The sequence below is a fragment of the Moschus berezovskii genome, chromosome 15, assembly GCF_049115385.1.
Source record: "Moschus berezovskii isolate FMDL1 chromosome 15, NW_MosBer_1.0, whole genome shotgun sequence".
Lineage (NCBI taxonomy): Eukaryota > Metazoa > Chordata > Mammalia > Artiodactyla > Moschidae > Moschus > Moschus berezovskii.
The window spans coordinates 54,694,274-54,712,752 of record NC_142474.1 but is presented as its reverse complement, the minus strand read 5'-3'; the positions used below and the strand labels follow the sequence as shown (position 1 = coordinate 54,712,752).

General features: G+C 41.3%; 1 protein-coding gene across 1 annotated transcript in view; it reads right to left on the bottom strand.

Annotated features, from left to right (window-relative positions):
* Window positions 1-18,479, bottom strand: part of ITGA8 (integrin subunit alpha 8) — a 203,458-nt gene that overhangs the window by 10,067 nt on the left and 174,912 nt on the right. Inside the window, exon 28 of the mRNA XM_055429258.2 lies at window positions 9,152-9,253. Within this exon, the coding sequence (XP_055285233.2) occupies window positions 9,152-9,253 (102 nt within the window). The remainder of the gene's footprint in view (window positions 1-9,151; window positions 9,254-18,479) is intronic.

Sequence of the window (18,479 nt, the reverse complement as noted above, 5' to 3'; positions counted from 1 at the left end):
TGCTGGGAAGGATTGGGGGTGGTAGGAGAAGGGGACGACAGAGAATGAGATGGCTGGATGGCATCGCCAACTCTATGGACATGAGTTTGAGTGAACTCCGGGAGTTGGTGATGGACAGGGAGGCCTGGCGTGCTGTGATTCATGGGGTTGCAGAGAGTTGGACACGACTGAGCGACTGAACTGAACTGAACTAACTGAAGCATCACCCTTGGGCTTCCCTGGTGGCTCTGAGGTTAAAGCGTCTGCCCTCAATGCGGGAGACCTGGGTTTCATCCCTGGGTCGGGAAGATCCCCTGGAGAAGGAAATGGCAACCCACTCCACTACTCTTCCCTGGAAAATCCCATGGATGGAGAAGCCTGTAGGCTGCAGTCTATGGTAGGCTACAGTCTATGGGGTCGCATTGGACATGACTGAGTGGCTTCACTTTCCCTAACCATCACCCTTACTTCTGGGGGTTTCCCAGTGGCTCAGTGGGTAAAGAACCTGCCTTTAATGTATTAGATGCAGGAGATGCTGGTTTAATCCTGGGTTGGGAAGATCTCTGGAGGAGGGCACGGCAACTCACTCCAGTATTCTTGCTTGGGAAATCCCATGGACAGAGAAGCCTGACAGGATATAGTCCATAGGGCTGCAAAGAGTTGGACCCGACTGAAGAGATTGAGCATGTACACACGCAAGTATCACCTCAGTTAATCTGGTCCACGTGTTCCTTGTTTTAACTGTGCTGGTTGAAAGAATCCTGAGCCCATCCTGACTCCCATACAGAAACTCTGGGCCATGCTTCTCTAACCCACCAGGAGTTGAGGGTGAACTCAGGGTGGGTTGGTGGCTCTGGTGTTCCCCTGGCTGGAAACCTTGATGTTTTCACAGCCTGTGCCCTAGTGCTGGGTCCTGCCTCTGCTCACATTTTTCCTTCTGCCTTCTTAACTAGATCTGAGCATTCTGCCTGTACTGTTCTTAACCTGCCAAGGTTTTTATAACTCCTTCATTTTGGTCCACGTCCCCTGTGCAGCAGACATCCTGATGACTTAATTCACTTGATCCTCCAGCCCCAAATATCACTTATATCCAGGCTACACAATGACGTTGATGATAGTGAAGCTGTTAGTGGTTCCACGTGGTCAGGAATGCCAGGGACCTGACCGATGCTTTCAGTGAGAGAAAGGCTGGTGTAACCTATTTGCACTTTTACCTTCCTCCTTGCTTCCCTTGCCGGCACTGCCTGTATTCGTCCAACATATCGAAAAGAAGTGCAACGTTCCATGACCACGATGGGGTCACACTCTCTGTACTCGCCACAGTTTAAAAACAGAACACATGGAACATACACTGATGAAATGCATTGGGAAGACTCGAGGCATTATCATGCCAGTTGGATTCTGCCACCTAAGTAATTCCCTCTGAAGTGATCCTCTGCACAATATGGCTACATGAGTCAGTGGAGGACGAGATCACTTCTGGATCATTTCTCTTCACATCTCTCTTCCTTGGTGAATTAATTGGATAACGTGTGAAATCGGTGCTCAATCCTGCATCTTACAGTGCTCAGAGAAACAGCCTGAAGTGATCATTTAAAATTACCCAAGGGACTTCCCTGGTGGTCCAGTGACTAGGACTTTGTGCTACCAATGTAGGGGGCCTGGGTTTGATCCCTGGTCAGGGAACTAGCTCCCACATGCTGCAACTAAGAGCTCTCTTGCTGTAACAAAGGCTCGGCACAGCCAAATAAATGAAAATAAAATGATCCTAATATTATTGGAAGCAGACCAGTACAGTTTTAATAATGAGAATTTCAGAATTTTGGAACTACTAAGGGTAGTAGTGGTGGTGCACTCATGAGCCAGATAAAATGACCTAGAAAAGAGAAAATCTCAAGCCAGGGGCAATTCTGAGGTTTCTTGTAACTGTTTCTTCCCCTTCAGCTCTAAGTTCACTGAAGAAACAATATAGTTTTGGTCTGAATTTTGTGCATGTGTTCAGTTGAGTTCAGTTGCTCAGTCGTGTCCGACTCTTTGAGACCCCATGAATCGCAGCACGCCAGGCCTCCCTGTCCATCACCAACTCCTGAGTTCACTCAAACTCATATCCATCGAGTCGGTGATGCCATCCAGCCATCTCATTCTCTGTCGTCCCCTTCTCCTCCCGCCCCCAATCCCTCCCAGCATCAGAGTCTTTTCCAGTGAGTCAACTCGTCGCATGTGTTAGAGACCACCAAAACTGACTAATAGGTAATTTAGGAAGACAGACAATACTTTTCCACGTTCCCTCTTCTAGTTGGCCTAATTAATATCTGAAGTTACCTCCCTATGTTTTATTATAACATAGGAAACAGTTCTAGTTTTGTAAGTTAAAAATAGCTAAACTAAAGGAGTTGAAATAAGGGCCACAGACCATAGACTGTTCAAATTGTTGGTTTAATAAAAAGAAATGGAAGAACAGCTTCTGAGTTTTTCCTGGGTTTCTTTGCCACTTGGTTATTACAGGTTTAGTTTTTTTTTCCAAACAGGGACAGTTTTATATCTCCATTTCCAATGTGTGTGCCTTTTAAATCTTTTTTAAAAATGCCCGCTTCTTAATAAATGGATTGTAGGGGACAACTGATTTTTGGATATAGGAAGTGGGTGGAGAGTGGTATTGCAGGTTTTGATGTATCATCTATGAAACCAGTCCATCTGTAGAAACAAGCAGTGGAAGTCACTCACAAAGATCTAATAATGATATCTGAAGGATTTTTCACAGCAGTGATGGAAAAGTACCAATAAAACATGAAACTGGACAGGATATGCTTATTAGCGTCTCTAGAAGCAGAAAAGAGGTTTATCAGGTATAATTACAAAACCTACTGGCTTTTTGTCTGCAGTCACTTCCAAAGATTCTGACAAAAGTCTTTAAACAGTCTCAGAGTAGATAGATGACCACTGCTATCCTTATCCATTCCAAAATCTGAAATTCTCATCACCAAAACTATTGTCAGTTTGCTCCTGGCAACATTATTTTTGTTTGAAAAATACCATTTCGCATCCTTTCTGTGAGCACTTTCAGTGGAAGGATTAAGTATGTCATATACATTCACCGCCTGTAACTAAGAGGAAGGGACTTCAGTTTTAGAGGAAGACAAGCTCAGTGACTTTGCTCCCTCACCTGCATTCCACTCTCCTAACCTGCTGCCTTTAAGGCATCTACATGCCACGGAGGCGGCCCGTCTTCTTGATCTCAACCGGGGCTCCTCCGTTCATGGAGTTCTCCAGGCAAGAATACTGGAGTGGGTTGCCATTTCCTTCGCCAGGGGAATCTTCCCCACCAAGGGATCAAACTTGGGTCTCCTGCATTGCAGGCAGATTCTTTACCATGTGAACCACCAGGGAAGCCCCTAAACCAGGGAAGCTGCAGAGAACTTCCGTTGCCCCTGGTGGCTTCCAGGTTTTTCACTGCACAGTTGAGAAGCCGCTAGATTAGGGACAGTAAAAATACAAACAACAATGGTGCCCTGAAGCATTTCTTCAGATTTCCAGGCCTAAGGAGCTAGATGGCTGTTGCTAGAAAAGGGTAGATTTATCATATCATTGGAAGAGTCACCCAGGTCTTGAAAAGAGAGGTCTTTCTGAGAACACATTGGTTAGGAAGTCAGGAGACATGTTCAGGTCTGTAAATGGAAACAGAGCATTTCCTCTGCAAGTGGAAACAGATAAAGCCAAGCTTTTCCTGAAACTCAGTACTCTGTATGGGCAAGAAACTTGAACCCTACAGGCAAGTTTAGGAGAAAAGACTTAACTTTTATAGGACCAATGTTTATTTAAATTTGTTTTAGTCCTATAGAAACTCTAGGATGGTTTAGGGAAAGCTTGGCCAAGAGATAACATGTTGAAAAATACCAAAACTTAGTTATTTCTAATGTTTATACTTGTCTGGCAGCTCATTTTGACAAACCCACGAGAAGCTTATCTATTGAATAATAAATATGAGAAAAACAGGTCTTAATTTATACAATTTCTAATGACTAAACATTGATTTATAGTAAGAAATTTTCATTCATTTCAAATAAGATTTATTAAATACCCATATTCTCTGAAGTTCTATAGGTATTACCAACAGCTCCAAAACGGAACCTTCTATGACTCTGCTATAGATCAGTGCTGTCCAACAGAAATATAAGGCAGGTGATCATGTCATTTAAAGTTTTATCGTAGTCAAATTAAAAAGAGTAAAAAGAAACATGGGGCATAAATTTTAACAATATATTTTATTTAACACTAAACATCAAAATTATTATTCAAAGTATAACTGATATAAAAATATTATTCCTCTTTTCTTCGTACCAAGTCTCCAAAGTCCAGTGTTTCTTTTACACTTGTAGCAAGTGATAACCACGAGATTTTCATTGATTAAAGTGAAATGTTGTCTTACCCAAAAAATAAAGCTGCATTAAAGAAAAAAAAATACTTTTACTGCTATAGTTTTAAGTTTACATTTAAGTAAGTTAAATGGAGTAAAACAACTTCAGTTCTTCAGTCATGCCACCCACAGCTCAGGTCCTCACCATCCATGGTAATGTGGTGAGTGGGTACCATATTGAACTGCACAGCTTGACAACTTTTGTATAATTTCACACGGTAGTGTGATAAGCCAAATTACCCAAGACCCTCTTTATTAAATTCATTCATCAAGAAGGTGGTTCCAAGGCCAATGATGGGGTGTATTTAGGACTAAAGCTTTACTTTAAGAACTTGGGTTTTGACTACATATTTCAACTGCTTTGAGAAAGGTTCATATTGAGCAACTTAAGTACTTAAAACATTGGAAGAAAAATTAAATTACATGCAAACTAATCAACAAACTGTTTTTCATTTTTTAATGTACCAAGAACCTGCAGCTATTTTAAAAAATAATATAAAATTTTAACACTCCACTTACATAACTATCTGTAATTTTAGGAAGTAGGGTCCATGAATCGTAAGCAGTTCAGATGCTCTTAAAGTGATGCTAAGTAGGGAACATTTAATCTTACCTTCATCATGTCGTAAATCTCGTTGTTCTTTATTATGGTGGAAAGACCATAAATAAATCTTTAATATGCCTACATTTTATCGATGAAATTTATGATATGTTTTTGTATATTTTGACAAAATACCAAGGTAGAAGAAAAAACTCCCTTGGATTTGCAACGGTAATTAATGTTGACATCTGTATTTATGCATCTCAAAATCTTGTGTAAACATACTTCAATGGGGTCATGAGAATGTTTTATATAAATGTACCAAGACACTCTACCAACAGTGCCATTTAGAACAAAAGAATAACATGAAGTGGACCAGCTGAACACACATTTTAACAAAATTCAAATGAGCCCTTATGAGATAAGAAGTTCCTGTGATAGGTTTGAACTCCAGATAATTGTTTAATCTCACAGTTCCATTTTAAGATCCTGAAGTTTTGCTAACAATTCAAAAAAGTCAAACGGACTCCCAGTTTGCATGTGAGTTCTTAATTAAGGATTTCACTGAAATACTTTATAATAACTGTCTTTGTTGAACTGTGGTGTTAGAGAAGACTCTTGAGAGTCCCTTGGACTGGAAAGAGATCAAACCAGTCAATGAGTCGTGAATATTCATTGGAAGGACTGATGCTGAAGCTCCAATACTTTGGCCACCTGCTGAGAAGAACTGACTCAGTGGAAAAGATCCTGATGTTGGGAAAGATTGAAGGCAGGAGGAGAAGGAGACGATAGAGGATGAGATGGTTGGATGGTTGGATGGCATCACTAACTTGATGGACATGAGTTTGAGCAAGCTCTGGGAGTTGGTGATGGACAGGGAAGACTGGCGTGCTGCAGTCCACGGGGTCGCAAAGAGTCAGACACGATTGAACGACTGAACTGAACTGAACTTTGAGTTACATGAGACAATAATAAGCTCTTCTAGATGTAAATTATGGAATTTTGCTTTAGTCACACAATACAAACACCAAAGTTTATGAATAGGAAAAATAAGTGTTCCAGTAACTGAGTAATTTTTTCTGCTGTAATGATACTGCATTTAGTCATAGCCCCTCTCATCATGCAACCTTTCCCTTGCTTCTGAACATGGGCAAGTGTCACATGGCGCGGAGAGTTCATTTTTTGCAAACCCAGACACTATTCAAGTACCAGCTGGGGATTACTGTTTTTTTCAATATGGAAAACTTATCTAGGGCTCAAGAAATGGCTGCCTTATGATCATGCTGAAAAGGAAGCACAAGCAAACTGCTCATCACCTACAAGGAACTAGGAAAACAAGCAAATATTCTTGTCTTATTACCAAGGAAGGAACCGAGACCCTTTCCCCAATGGCAGACTGTGGACTGGAGCTCTGAAGATCTTCCAACCACCTAGTCCAACTGATTCTGCTATCTGAAAGTACTTCTCTCTTGCTGGTTCCTTTTCAAGATAAGGATGAGAACTCACTCTAAAACACATCTGCCAGTTCCAAGCACAATCCTCTCAAACCAAGCCTGTACGGCACAGCTGACTTCCTACTGGCCACATCTCCTTCAGGCAATCAGAGACTGGGAGACCTAAAAGGTTTTCCCATAACCTCTCCATAAATGATGCAGTAAATCATCTACATCAGATAACAAGACTTTTTCAAAGATGCAGGAACAAGAGTTGTGGGGAGGAGGGAAGCCTGTATCTCATCATCCGATGAATCTTTTGAGATGAGTTGAGAACAGCAGGCTGGCACCTGTGGCCAGGACAGAAAGACGCAATCCTGTGGATGCAACCAACTGTCACATATGTTTCTGTTATGGAGCATGTCCTCAGAGAAAACAAAGGACCCAAATTTATTTCCCTTGGAGTTACAAGCCTTTGAACCTCCTTGGATGAATATTCTATATTAAAAACCCAAAGCCTCTGTCTGCTAGGTTGAACATAAATTCAAACTCTGGCAGACATCTCGTGAGAGATAGAGAGGCATGCTAAGTGGAGAAATATGTGCAGTGCTTGCTTTAAACACCACCAAAGTCTACTGAAATATTTTGAATCTATGGATGCTTCTAATTGGGCTTACTGAACTTTGCCGGAGAAGGGAGGACATCTTGGGAAGGTTACTGTTATCGACACCTGAGACTTATCTCATTTTAGGTAAAATGCTGAAGCTTTTTGTATATAACGTAAATACTCTTTTTAACAATGCTTTCAGGTAAATGTGGTTAAGGGCATCAGCAAGGTACACAGAGTGATCTCCTGAAGGTTTCCACTTAGAGCCAAGTGGAGCCAGGGTGAAGCCCTCAATGAACCTGTTCTGGAATCTGCTGATTTTCTTTTACACTGCCTGCCTGTGTCAGAGATGCCCAATGCCAATTTCACTGTAGAGGCATCACTTGTAGAGCCTTTAAAGCACAGTGCAAGGGGCCTGTGCCAGACTCACTCAATCCTGATATTTTGGATAGGGTGTTAAACATGTACGGGGCTTGTTAGGTGGCTCAGTTGTAAAGAATACACTTGTCAATGCAGGAGACGCAGGAGATCCTCTGGAGGAGGAAATAGCAATCCACCTCCATATTCTTGCCTGGGAAATCCCATGGACAGAGGAGCCTGGTGGGCTAGTGTCCATGGGGTTGCAAAGAGTTGGACACAATTTAGCAACTGATCACATATCATGTATAAACCTTTAAAGTCATATGAATGGTGTTTCTTTGCATGCTCAGGGTTGGAAATCACTAATCAATGGATGAATTTCAATTACTAAAAGTAGATTAGGCTGGAAAGAGTAATAACTCCATTTTAAGACCTAGGCTGATGAGAAATTATGAGAATGGTGACCTCTACACAATCCAAAGCAATCCTCCTCAAAGATGACAGTGTACCTGCTGCCCTGATGATACTGACTCAGCAGGTCTGGGGTGAGGTCTGTTTCTGAATTTTGAAAAATTTCTTAGGTGATACTGATGCTGCTGGTCTGCAAAAACATATTTTGAGTAATAAGGACTTGGGGACCAGAATCCAAGTTGAGGTTGTAAATATCTATGAAGTGACCAAGAGATGAAGGTTGAAATCTCAGTATTTGAATCCTGACCCAGAGTTCTGGCTGTGGTCATATTCACTGTAAAAGCAGCATTTTGGTAATGGGGGCTGTTCGTCCCCTGTTACTCACCCTCCTCTCTGTTCTCCATGGCCTTGCCAGGTTCCTGAGGATGCCAGCAGTTGTGCTGTGACAGATATCTGGGTATCAGTAATGTTCCTTAGTGACTCAGTGGTACAGAATCTGCCTGCCAATGCAGGAGACATGGGTTTGATTCCTGGGTCTGGAAGATCTCCTGGAGAAGGAAATGGCAACCACTCCAGTACTCTTACCTGGGAAATCCCATGGATAGAGGAGCCTGGCAGGCTACAGTCCATGGGGTCTCAAGAGTCAGACACGACCTAGTGATTGATTTAATGTTTAACAGCTTCAATTCAGATGATGCTCCTAGTGTACTGTTCCTCCAGGTAATACTGGTCTTTGCTTGTGTGGGTACGGTTGTGTATGTGTGCATGTGTTAGTCGCTCAGTCATGTCCGACTCTGGCGACCCCTTGGACTGTGGGCCCACCAGACTGCTCTGTCCCCATGGATTTTTCCAGGCAAGAATACTGGAACAGATAGCCATTCCCTCTTCCAGGGGATCTTCCCAACCCAGGGAATGAACCCAGGTGTCCCGCATTGTAGGTAAATTCTTTACAGTCTGAGCCACCAGGGAAGCCTGGTCTTTGCTTAGAAAGGAAAAATGACTGTCCATACAGCTGGTCTGTGGCAACTGTCCCTAAGGAAGACAGTCTTCCCTTCTCACCTCACTCACCAGGTTGTCTTTAAAATTAACAATAAGTATGATTTCATTATGATCATAATTAGTATCTGAACTTCTTTAAAACAAAAGAGCCTAATTAAAAAATGGTATTAGTCCTGCCCTGTGATTTTTTTTTTAGTGGGGTGGAGTAGAAATTTACAATGAAGGCTTAAAAATCTGATCAAATGACACCAAAGAATTTCCAGACTGAGATAAGAAAACAGTAATCTTAAGAGGGAAACTTTTCTCAAGTCAGTGTAATAGGCACTTAAACCTAACACAAGCAAAACAGGGTTTTAAAAAATAATTTCAGTGAAATTATTTGTACCTATATATTTTAAGATACTTACTGCTATGTTGCCTTCTGGGAGTTTTGCTGGCTGATCTTTATAAGGCATCTTCTTAACTTCAAAGGACACCAGGGATGCAAGAGAATAGGGATCATTTTTCCTCTGAAATTAAAAATATTTATTTAAAATATATTCCATGTAAAACTTTTAAGTTATATTGACAGTCATCCAGTTGTTTTCAATGTTTTAAATTTCCAAAGAAAAATTCCCTCCTTCTTTCTTCCTTTTCTCTCTCTTTTACTTTTTTTGCTGTCCATTTATCCATTCACGATCCATTCACTTATTCATCCATCCATCCATCTGTTCATCATCCATTCATCATTCATCCATCCATCCAGTTATCTATCCATTATCCACTATCTATCCATCATTCATCCATCCATCCATAAATCATCCATCCATCCATCATCATCCATCTATCATCCATCATCCATTCATCCATCACCCATCCATTATCTGTCTAGACACCCATCCAACCATCCATCCAATCATTCATCTTCTTATTTCTAAACATAATATATTTTATTACCAAAAGACTTGGCACAATAAGGTTAAAATAAAAACAGAAAATCAGACATCCTTAAAGGAGTAAGCACAAATGCTCTTACTGAAGAACATAGTGGGGAGACATCGTGAGTACAAATTCTTGTTGTCTGATAGAACGAAATATTTCAGGAGAGAGACTGCTGCTAAGTTACAAGAAATTAATCATATTTCCTCTTATAGACAACAAAGGTCCATCTAGTCAAAGCTATGGTTTTTCCAGTAGTCATGTATGGATGTGAGAGTTGGTCTATAAAGAAAGCTGAGCACCGAAGAACTGAAGCTTTTGAACTGTGGTGCTGGAGAAGACTCTTAAGAGTCCCTTGGACTGCAAAGGGATCCAACCAGTCCATACTAAAGGAAATCAGTCCTGAGTATTCATTGGAAGGACTGATGCTGAAACTCCAATACTTTGGCCACCTGATGTGATGAAGAACTGAATCACTGGAAAAGATGGGAAATGGGAAATGCTGGGAAAGATTGAAGGCAGGAGGAGAAGGAGACGACAGAAGATGAGATGGTTGGATGGCATCACCAACTCGATGGACAAGAGTTTGAGTAAGCTCCAGGAATTGGCGATGAACAGGGAAGCCTGGCGTGCTGCAGTCCGTGGGGTTGCAAAGAGTCAGACATGACTGAGCAACTGAACTGAACTGAACTGAACTTCCTCTTGTACAGAAGACCCAGAGTAGGAGTAGGGTTGGTAAAGGAACTGTCCTGTGCATTGTAGGATGTTTAGCAGCATCCGTGGCATCTACCCACTATCTGCCGTAGCATCCCTCACACAGTTGTAACAATCAAAAATGTCTCCAATTAACTGCCAAGGTCTTCTGGGGAGCAAAATTCTCCTAGTTAAGAACCACTGACCTAGAGGTGTATGGTGTTTTTGATAGAACATTTCAGCAAGTTCTTTTGTTTAATTGAATTTTCTCATGTTAACTGTTGATTAAGGTCAATGCCGAAGAATGTTCAAACTACTGCACAATTGCACTCATCTCACACCCTAGCAAAGTAATGCTCAAAATTCTCCAAGCCAGGCTTCAACAGTATGTGAACCGTGAACTTCCAGATGTTCAAGCTGGATTTAGAAAAGGCAGAGGAACCAGAGATCAAATTACCAACATCCGTTGGACCATCGAAAAAACAAGAGACTTCCAGAAAAACATCTACTTCTGTTTTATTGACAATGCCAAAGCCTTTTACTGTGTGGATCACCACAAACTGTGGAAAATTCTGAAAGAGATGGGAATACCAGACCACCTGACTTGCCTCCTGAGAAATCTGTATGCAGTTCAAGAAGCAACAGTTAGAACCAGACATGGAACAAGAGACTACTTCCAAATTGGGAAAGGAGTATGTCAAGGCTGTATATTGTCATTCTGATTATTTAACTTATAGGCAGAGTACATCATGAGAAATGCTGGACTGGATGAAGCACAAGCTGGAATCAAGATGCTGGGAGAAATATAAATAACCTCAGACATGCAGATGACACCACCCTTATGGCAAAAAGCAAAGAACTAAAGAGCCTCTTGATGAAAGTGAAAGAGGAGTGTGAAAAAGTTGGCTTAAAACTCAACATTCAGAAAACTAAGATCACGGCATCTGGTCCCATCACTTCATGGCAAATAGAGAAACAGTGAAAACAGTGACAGATTTTATTTTGGGGGGCTCCAAAATCACTGCAGATGGTGACTGCAGCCATGAAATTAAAAGATGTTTGCTCCTTGGAAGAAAAGATATGATCAAATAGACAGCATATTAAAAAGCAGAGACATTACTTTGATAACAAACGTCTGTCTAGTCACAGCTATGGTTTTTCCAGTAGTCAGGTATGGATGTGAGAGTTGGACTATAAAGAAAGCTGAGCGCCAAAGAATTGATGCTTTTGAACTGTGGTGTTGGAGAAGACTCTTGAGAGTCCCTTGGACTGCAAGGAGATCCAACCAGTCCATCCTAAAGGAAATCAGTCCTGAATATTCACTGGAAGGACTGATGCTGAAGCTGAAACTCCAGTCCTTTGGCCACCTGTTGTGAAGAACTGACTCATCTGAAAAGACCCTGATGCTGGGAAAGATTGAAGACGGGAGGAGAAGGGGACAACAGAGGCTGAGATGGTTGGATGGCATCACCAACTCAATAGACATGAGTTTGAGTAAACTCTGGGAGTTGGTGATGGACAGGGAGGCCTGTCATGCTACAGTCCGTGGGGTCACAAAGAGTCAGACACGACTGAGTGGCTGAAGGTCAAAGGTTAGTATGTAAGAGTAAATCAAGGAAAACTACTCTGAGAACTTAAGCTTCTGTGATTTTCCTCCATTTAGCTTGAGACAGGGATGCGATCTAACCAGTGGTGGGATGTAGCTGGCTCACAGGGGCTCTTGTGAACACAACACTAAAATTTGAAGACCTTTGAGTACCCATTGTTAAACAGAGCCATTATTAAAACAAATTATATATACATGTAAACTTAAGTAAGTTGTATTTCTAAAAAGATAATAAACACTCAAACCTCAGTACTGAGTAATAATTTTATTGCATTTTATGCTCTTGATGGTCTTCCCAGGTGGCGCTAGTGCAGGAGACATATGAGATGCAGGTTCAGTCCCTGAGCCAGGAAGATCCCCTGGAAAAGGCCATGACAACCCACTCCAATATTCTTGCCTGGAAAATTCCATGGACAGAGGAGCCTGGAGGACTACAGTCATGGGGTCGCAAAGAGTTGGACACCACTGAAGCAACCTAGCACACACACACACACATGCTCCTGATATTATTCAGCTCTACTGTATCTGTAGGGGAAGCCATCTCTGGCCAACTCCGGACTCTGTGACATCATGTTGCAGCTTGAAGTTGACCATAATGGGGATAGTTACATTACAGGAAGCAGCAAGTGCTACATATCAAAGTTTTTTTCCTCCTAGAAAGTGGTTTATTAAACATTTACTAACATTTTCACCATCTAGAACCCAATGTTGGGTTTCTTGAGGCCAATTTGGCAGGTTGTATTGTAATAATTGACATATTTTTACAAGGTATTTTTGCCCCTGTGGTTGAATTTTTCCTCCCTTCAATAAACCTCATTTCTTTTATGTGATAAGAACATTTAACGTATGCAAAACTTTTATATATACTTAAAGTCACTACATCTTTGGCCTTTTTGTTTTCTTTTCCTATCCTGACATTCTAGGGTAAGGAACTTTGTTCATTTGGAAAAATTATTTTTCGGTTGTTATTTTTTCTATGTTCTCTTATCTCCTGGTGTTTCCATTTTAATTGAAAGCTGGATTTTTGTTTGCATGAGAAGTTTTAAAATTTAAAAATTCTTGCTCATAAAATCTTGTGTATACTTGGTGTTTTAAATCTACTTTTGTTACTACTCTGGCTGGTAGACACAAAAGAAACATGACAAACGACAGTAATGAGATTCTGTGCATAAGAGTTATCATCACATACTCCAATGTGAATCCAGGCTCCCAAATCTTCAAAGAGTAAATTTTCTTTTGTCTCCAAATTCAATATTAAAAAACAGTGATAGAAAATAATTCCCTTGCTCTTAAAGTAATATCTTTGGGAAACAAATCATGGGAGAACTTATCTCTGAATCAACTCTAGATGGAAAGTTTTTCTCCAACATGATTCTGTATTTATGAACATGGAAATTTCTTAATGAATAACAAATGTACTTATTAACAAAACAGAAATAGAGTCAAACATGTAGAAAACAAACATAGTTGTCAGGAAGTAAAGGGGTATTGTTGCCGTTGCTGTTTAGTTGTTAACTTTTAACAACAAATGTAAAGGGGTGGGCAAGGGATAAACTGGAATATTTGGACTGACATACACACATTCCGTTCTGTCACTCAGTCGTGTCCGACTCTTTGCGACCCCATGGACTGTAGCCTACCAGGCTTCTCCGTCCATGGGATTCTCCAGGCAAGAATACTGGAGTGGGTTACCGTTAACTAATAAGGACAAGGAACACTCCTCAATACTCTGTAATGACCGATATGGGAAAATAATCTGAAAAAGAGTAAATATATGTATTTGTATAACTGATTCACTTTGCTGTGCAGTAGAAACCAGCACATCATTACACATTGGCTATCCTCCAATAGAAATTTAAAAAGAGAGGTGGGACTTGAAGTCTAGAATGCGGGGAAACATGTTTCTCTGTGGCGGTCTTCTCTCCTCCCTAACTCTCTGCTCTTGACCAGCTTGACTCCTCCTCACATTTCCACTCATCACCACCATTTCTGATGGCTCACAAGCCACTGTGCTTTGTGCTTTGTTGAACCTCAGAAACATCTGGGATCAGGCCTAGAGATTGTGATTCAGTATGTCTGGAATGAGACTATAGATGCCCTACATTGTTTGGAATTTCCACACTGTTGTTTAACTTTTTATCTTTCTTGGTTACTTTCTCCCCACCAGGCTTATAGAAAACTAGAAGGCACAGAGCATGGAATATGAAGCTTAAACCTTCCATAGCACCTAGAACAGCAAGCCCGGCAGGGTTTCATCAATCCTCCTTGACTGACAGTGAATGGATAGTGAATGAACACATCCGATAGTTGGGTTATTCAGTGGTTATCCCATTTCCACCCATTTGATTACTGTCGTTGTTGTTCAGTCATAAGCCATGTCTGACTCCATGTGATCCACGGACTGCAGCACACCAGGCTTCCCTGTCCTTCACTATCTCTTGGAGTTTGCTCAGACTTATGTCCTTTGAGTTGACGAAGCTATTGAACTATCCCATCCTCCGTCACCAGCTTCTCCTCTTGCCTGCAATCTTCCCCAGAATCAGGGTCTTTTCCAATGAGTCGGCTTTTCACATCAGTGGCCAAACTATTGAAGCATCTGTATCAGTTCTTCCAATGAATATTCAGGGTTAATTTCCTTTAAGATTGATTGGTTTGATCTCCTTGCTGTCCAAGGGACTCTTGAGAGTCTTCTCCAGCATTACAATTTGAAAGCATTAATTCTTCAGCACTCAGCTTTTTTTATGGCCCAACTCTCACATCCATACACGACTACTGGAAAAACCATAGCTTTGACTATAAGGACCTTTGTCAGCAAAGTGATGTCTCTGCTTTTAATATGCTGTCTAGGTTTGTCATAACTTTTCTTTCAAGGAGCAAGCATCTTTTAATTTTCTGGCTGCAGTCACCATCCACAGTGATTCTGAAGCCCAAGAAAATAAAATCTGTCACCCATTTGATAGCACTTTATAAAAAGTTTAATTCTTTCAATGACTGAAATGGACCTCCGCTCCTATCGACAAGATTAGGAAGTTCAGGAAGTTGTAAGAGAAGGCTGTAACATAAGATGAAGGCTGTTGTTCATGACAAGGGGCTGTGGACATGCTTTCACCTCTGCTACCTAATTCATTGATGCAAAAGGGCACTGTCTGGGACCTGAACAGGCCTGGTGGTAGGCAACAACCTGTAAACAATGCAATTCTTTATTCATCTGTTCTTTATTTTAAATGATTCTCCAAAAGCAGCATTTCTTCCAGTTTCAGTAGAAAACTTTTTTCTCATTTTTCCAAGATGCTCTGGAGCCCTTGGAAAATGTGAAACATGAGTTATTATGCTGTGATTGGCGGGATTGGCACCAAAGGTACCGGAGTCCTCTGTCTGCAAGTCAAAAACCTGGCACAGGTAAGTATTTAATTTATGAAAAACAATCATGAGCAGAGTCCTTTTAATGATTTCATGTTCAAAGTTGAATGCTTTCAGCCATGTTCTTTACATAACAATGATATTATTCTTACGTTAAAAACTTGTCTCTTCTTTTTTTGTGGCAATCTACTCCTGTAAGAGCCATCATTGCCATAGTGTAGCCAAGTTAGGATTGAAAAAGCAGCTGGAATTAATATCCAGTGACGATATGTTGAACTTTTAACCTGCCCCAGGTAGCTACTAAACCTTAGAGAATGCCCTATCCTTCTGTCATAGCCATGTCATTAATTTTTTATATTTATTTTTATCTATATATTTATTTGTCTGCACTGGGTCTTAGTTGTGGCATGTGGGATTATCATTATTTTTTTTTTGGCTTAGGCATGAGAACTCTTAGTTGCATCATGTGTGATCTAACTCCTCGGCCAGGGATCGAATCCAGGCCTCCTGCATTAGGAGTGAGGAGTCTTAGCCACTGGGCCATCAGAGAATTGCTTGCCACATCATTAAAACTGTGGTTTGCAGCCTATCAGTTGCCTCAGTTATGTACTAGTGCACAATGATTGGCTTATGGTCACGGTACTAGCGAAAAATACAGAGTTGGGAACAAAGAGAGTGGGGAGTGAGGCTTTTGAGTTGAGTTGAGTGAGAGTGAGGGTGGCTAGGACCATCAAGAATTTCACCCACTCCCACCTTCCCTGATGCTTAATTCCTTCTGAAGAATTATTTTTAACCACACATCCATTTTATAAAGCCTTTGTTTAAATACTCAACATCTCCCAGAAACAAAGCCATGTGGGACAACAAAACCTAAATAATTATTGGTCAAACTTTAAGCTCTTAAAGAGGTTGCTCCTTCAAGTAACAATCACAGTATAGGGCATCATTTAGAAATGAAGAAAATATTTTTCTGACCAGTATGCAGTATTCTTGGGCTTCCCTAGTGGCTTAGTTGGTAAAGAATTTGTCTGTAATGCAGGAGACCTGGGTTCAGTCCCTGGGTTTGGAAAATCACCTGAAGAAGGGAATGGCAACCCACTCCAGTATTTTTGCCTGAAGAATCCCCATGGACAGAGGAGCCTGGTGGTCTAGAGTCCGTGGGGTCACAAAGAGTTGGACATGACTAAGTGACTAAGCACATGCATGTTTACCAGTGGGCAAAACCAAAATTAATGCAGCATGCGACGAGTTGACTCACTGGAAAAGACTCTGATGCTGGGAAAGGTTGGGGGCGGGAGGAGAAGGGGACGACCGAGAATGAGATGGCTGGATGGCATCACTGACTCTGTGCACATGAGTTTGAGTGAACTCCGGGAGGCCTGGCGTGCTGTGATTCACGGGGTCGCAGAGAGTCGGACACGACTGAGCGACTGAACTGAACTGAACTGAAATCATATCAGCTGAGAATTGTCAACTTTCTCCCCTGGGTTAGGAGGGCAGAAAATGTTTGCCTCCTTCTGAGTGGTGGGACAAAACTGTTAGACTTCCAGGATCTAGTATGTTCTTTGACCAGCAGGTGGGGGGCAGTTTGCAGTAATGCTCTCTTCTCTGGCCATCAGCCTCTGAGACTGGAATAAGCAGGAACTGTGGAAGTACAGAAGTGTGGGCTCCAGCTGTGAGTAGACATGAAGTGACTTGTGTCAGGCTCTCCAGGATCTTTGGAAGTGTTAACTTTGATCTGGCAAAACCTCAGAATGTCCCTGAAGGTTGTTCTGGTCTGACTCTACTCGTGCTAATAGTTATTGTTTAGAAAATCCCTCAGTTGCTATTGATTTCTTCCACATCCACTGGCTCTTGAACAGATAGATAAAGATGAAATTTTCTTTTATTTTTTAACTTCTGTGTATGGTGGGAGTACTTTGTATACAACTTTTTTATTATTTATTTTTGGCTGTGCTGGTTCTTCTTTGCTGTATGTGGGCTTTCTCCAGTTGCGGTGAGCGAGGTTTCCTCTTTATTTGCGGTATTAGGCTTCTCATTGCAGTGGCTTCAGTGGCTTCCCTTGCTGTCTAACACAGACTCTAGGGCATTCAGGCTTCAGTAGTTGAGGTGCATAGGCTTAGTGGCTCTACAGTATGTGGGATCTTCCTAGACCAGGGATCAAACCCATGTCCTGCATGGGCAGGTAGATTCATAACCACTGAACCATCGGGAAAGACCTTAAATTTTTTTCAAAGATTTATTTTATTGAAGTATAGTTGACTTACAATGTTGTGTTAATTTCTGCTGTACAGCAAAGTGATTCAGTTATGTGTATATATATGTGTGTGTGTTCTATTTTCATACTTTTTTTATTATCGTTTATCACAGGATATTGAATATAGTTCCCTGTGCTACACAGTAAGTGAAAGTGAAGTTGTTCAGTTGTGTCCAACTCTTTGTCACGCCATGGACTGTAGCCTACCAGGCTTCTCAGTCCATGGGATTTTTCAGGCAAGAGTACTGGAATGGGCTGCCATTTCCTTCTCCACCTTGTTGTTTATCCATCCTATATATACTAGTTTGCATCTGCTAAGCCCAAACTCCCAGTCTATCCCTCCCCCACCTCCTACTCCCCACTGGCAACCACCAGGATGTTCTCTATTTCTGTGAGTCTGTTTCTGTTTCGTAGATAAGTTCATTTGTGTCATATTTTAGATTCCACATGTACAGAACATATGGTATTTGTCTTCCTCAGAGAGGCAATTTTCACTCCGTAGGTCTTCTACTGGAATAGCATGTCATGCCCAGAACTGATGGATGTCATCTAGGATAGTCATTCCCCCCTTGACCATAGGGTCATAATGATTTTAGTCCTGCTTTATTAAAGAGTTATGCTTCTTCATTTCAGTAGGATGTGATGCCCAAAGTAATATGAGGGGTAGATGGTTATCATTCACATCATGTGGGCTTGGGAATTCAGTAACAGCCGTGTTTCCCAACTCTTAGATAAAAAGTAATGGCCAAAAAAGCAGAAAGGCAATGAGCAAATTGTTCACATCCAAGTGTACCTGAAGCAGTGCTTGGCACATAGTTGGCAGTCGACACTTCATAAATATTTGTTGAGTAAATGAATAAATAATGGTTTAACAACAACAGCAGAAAGACATTGTACACTG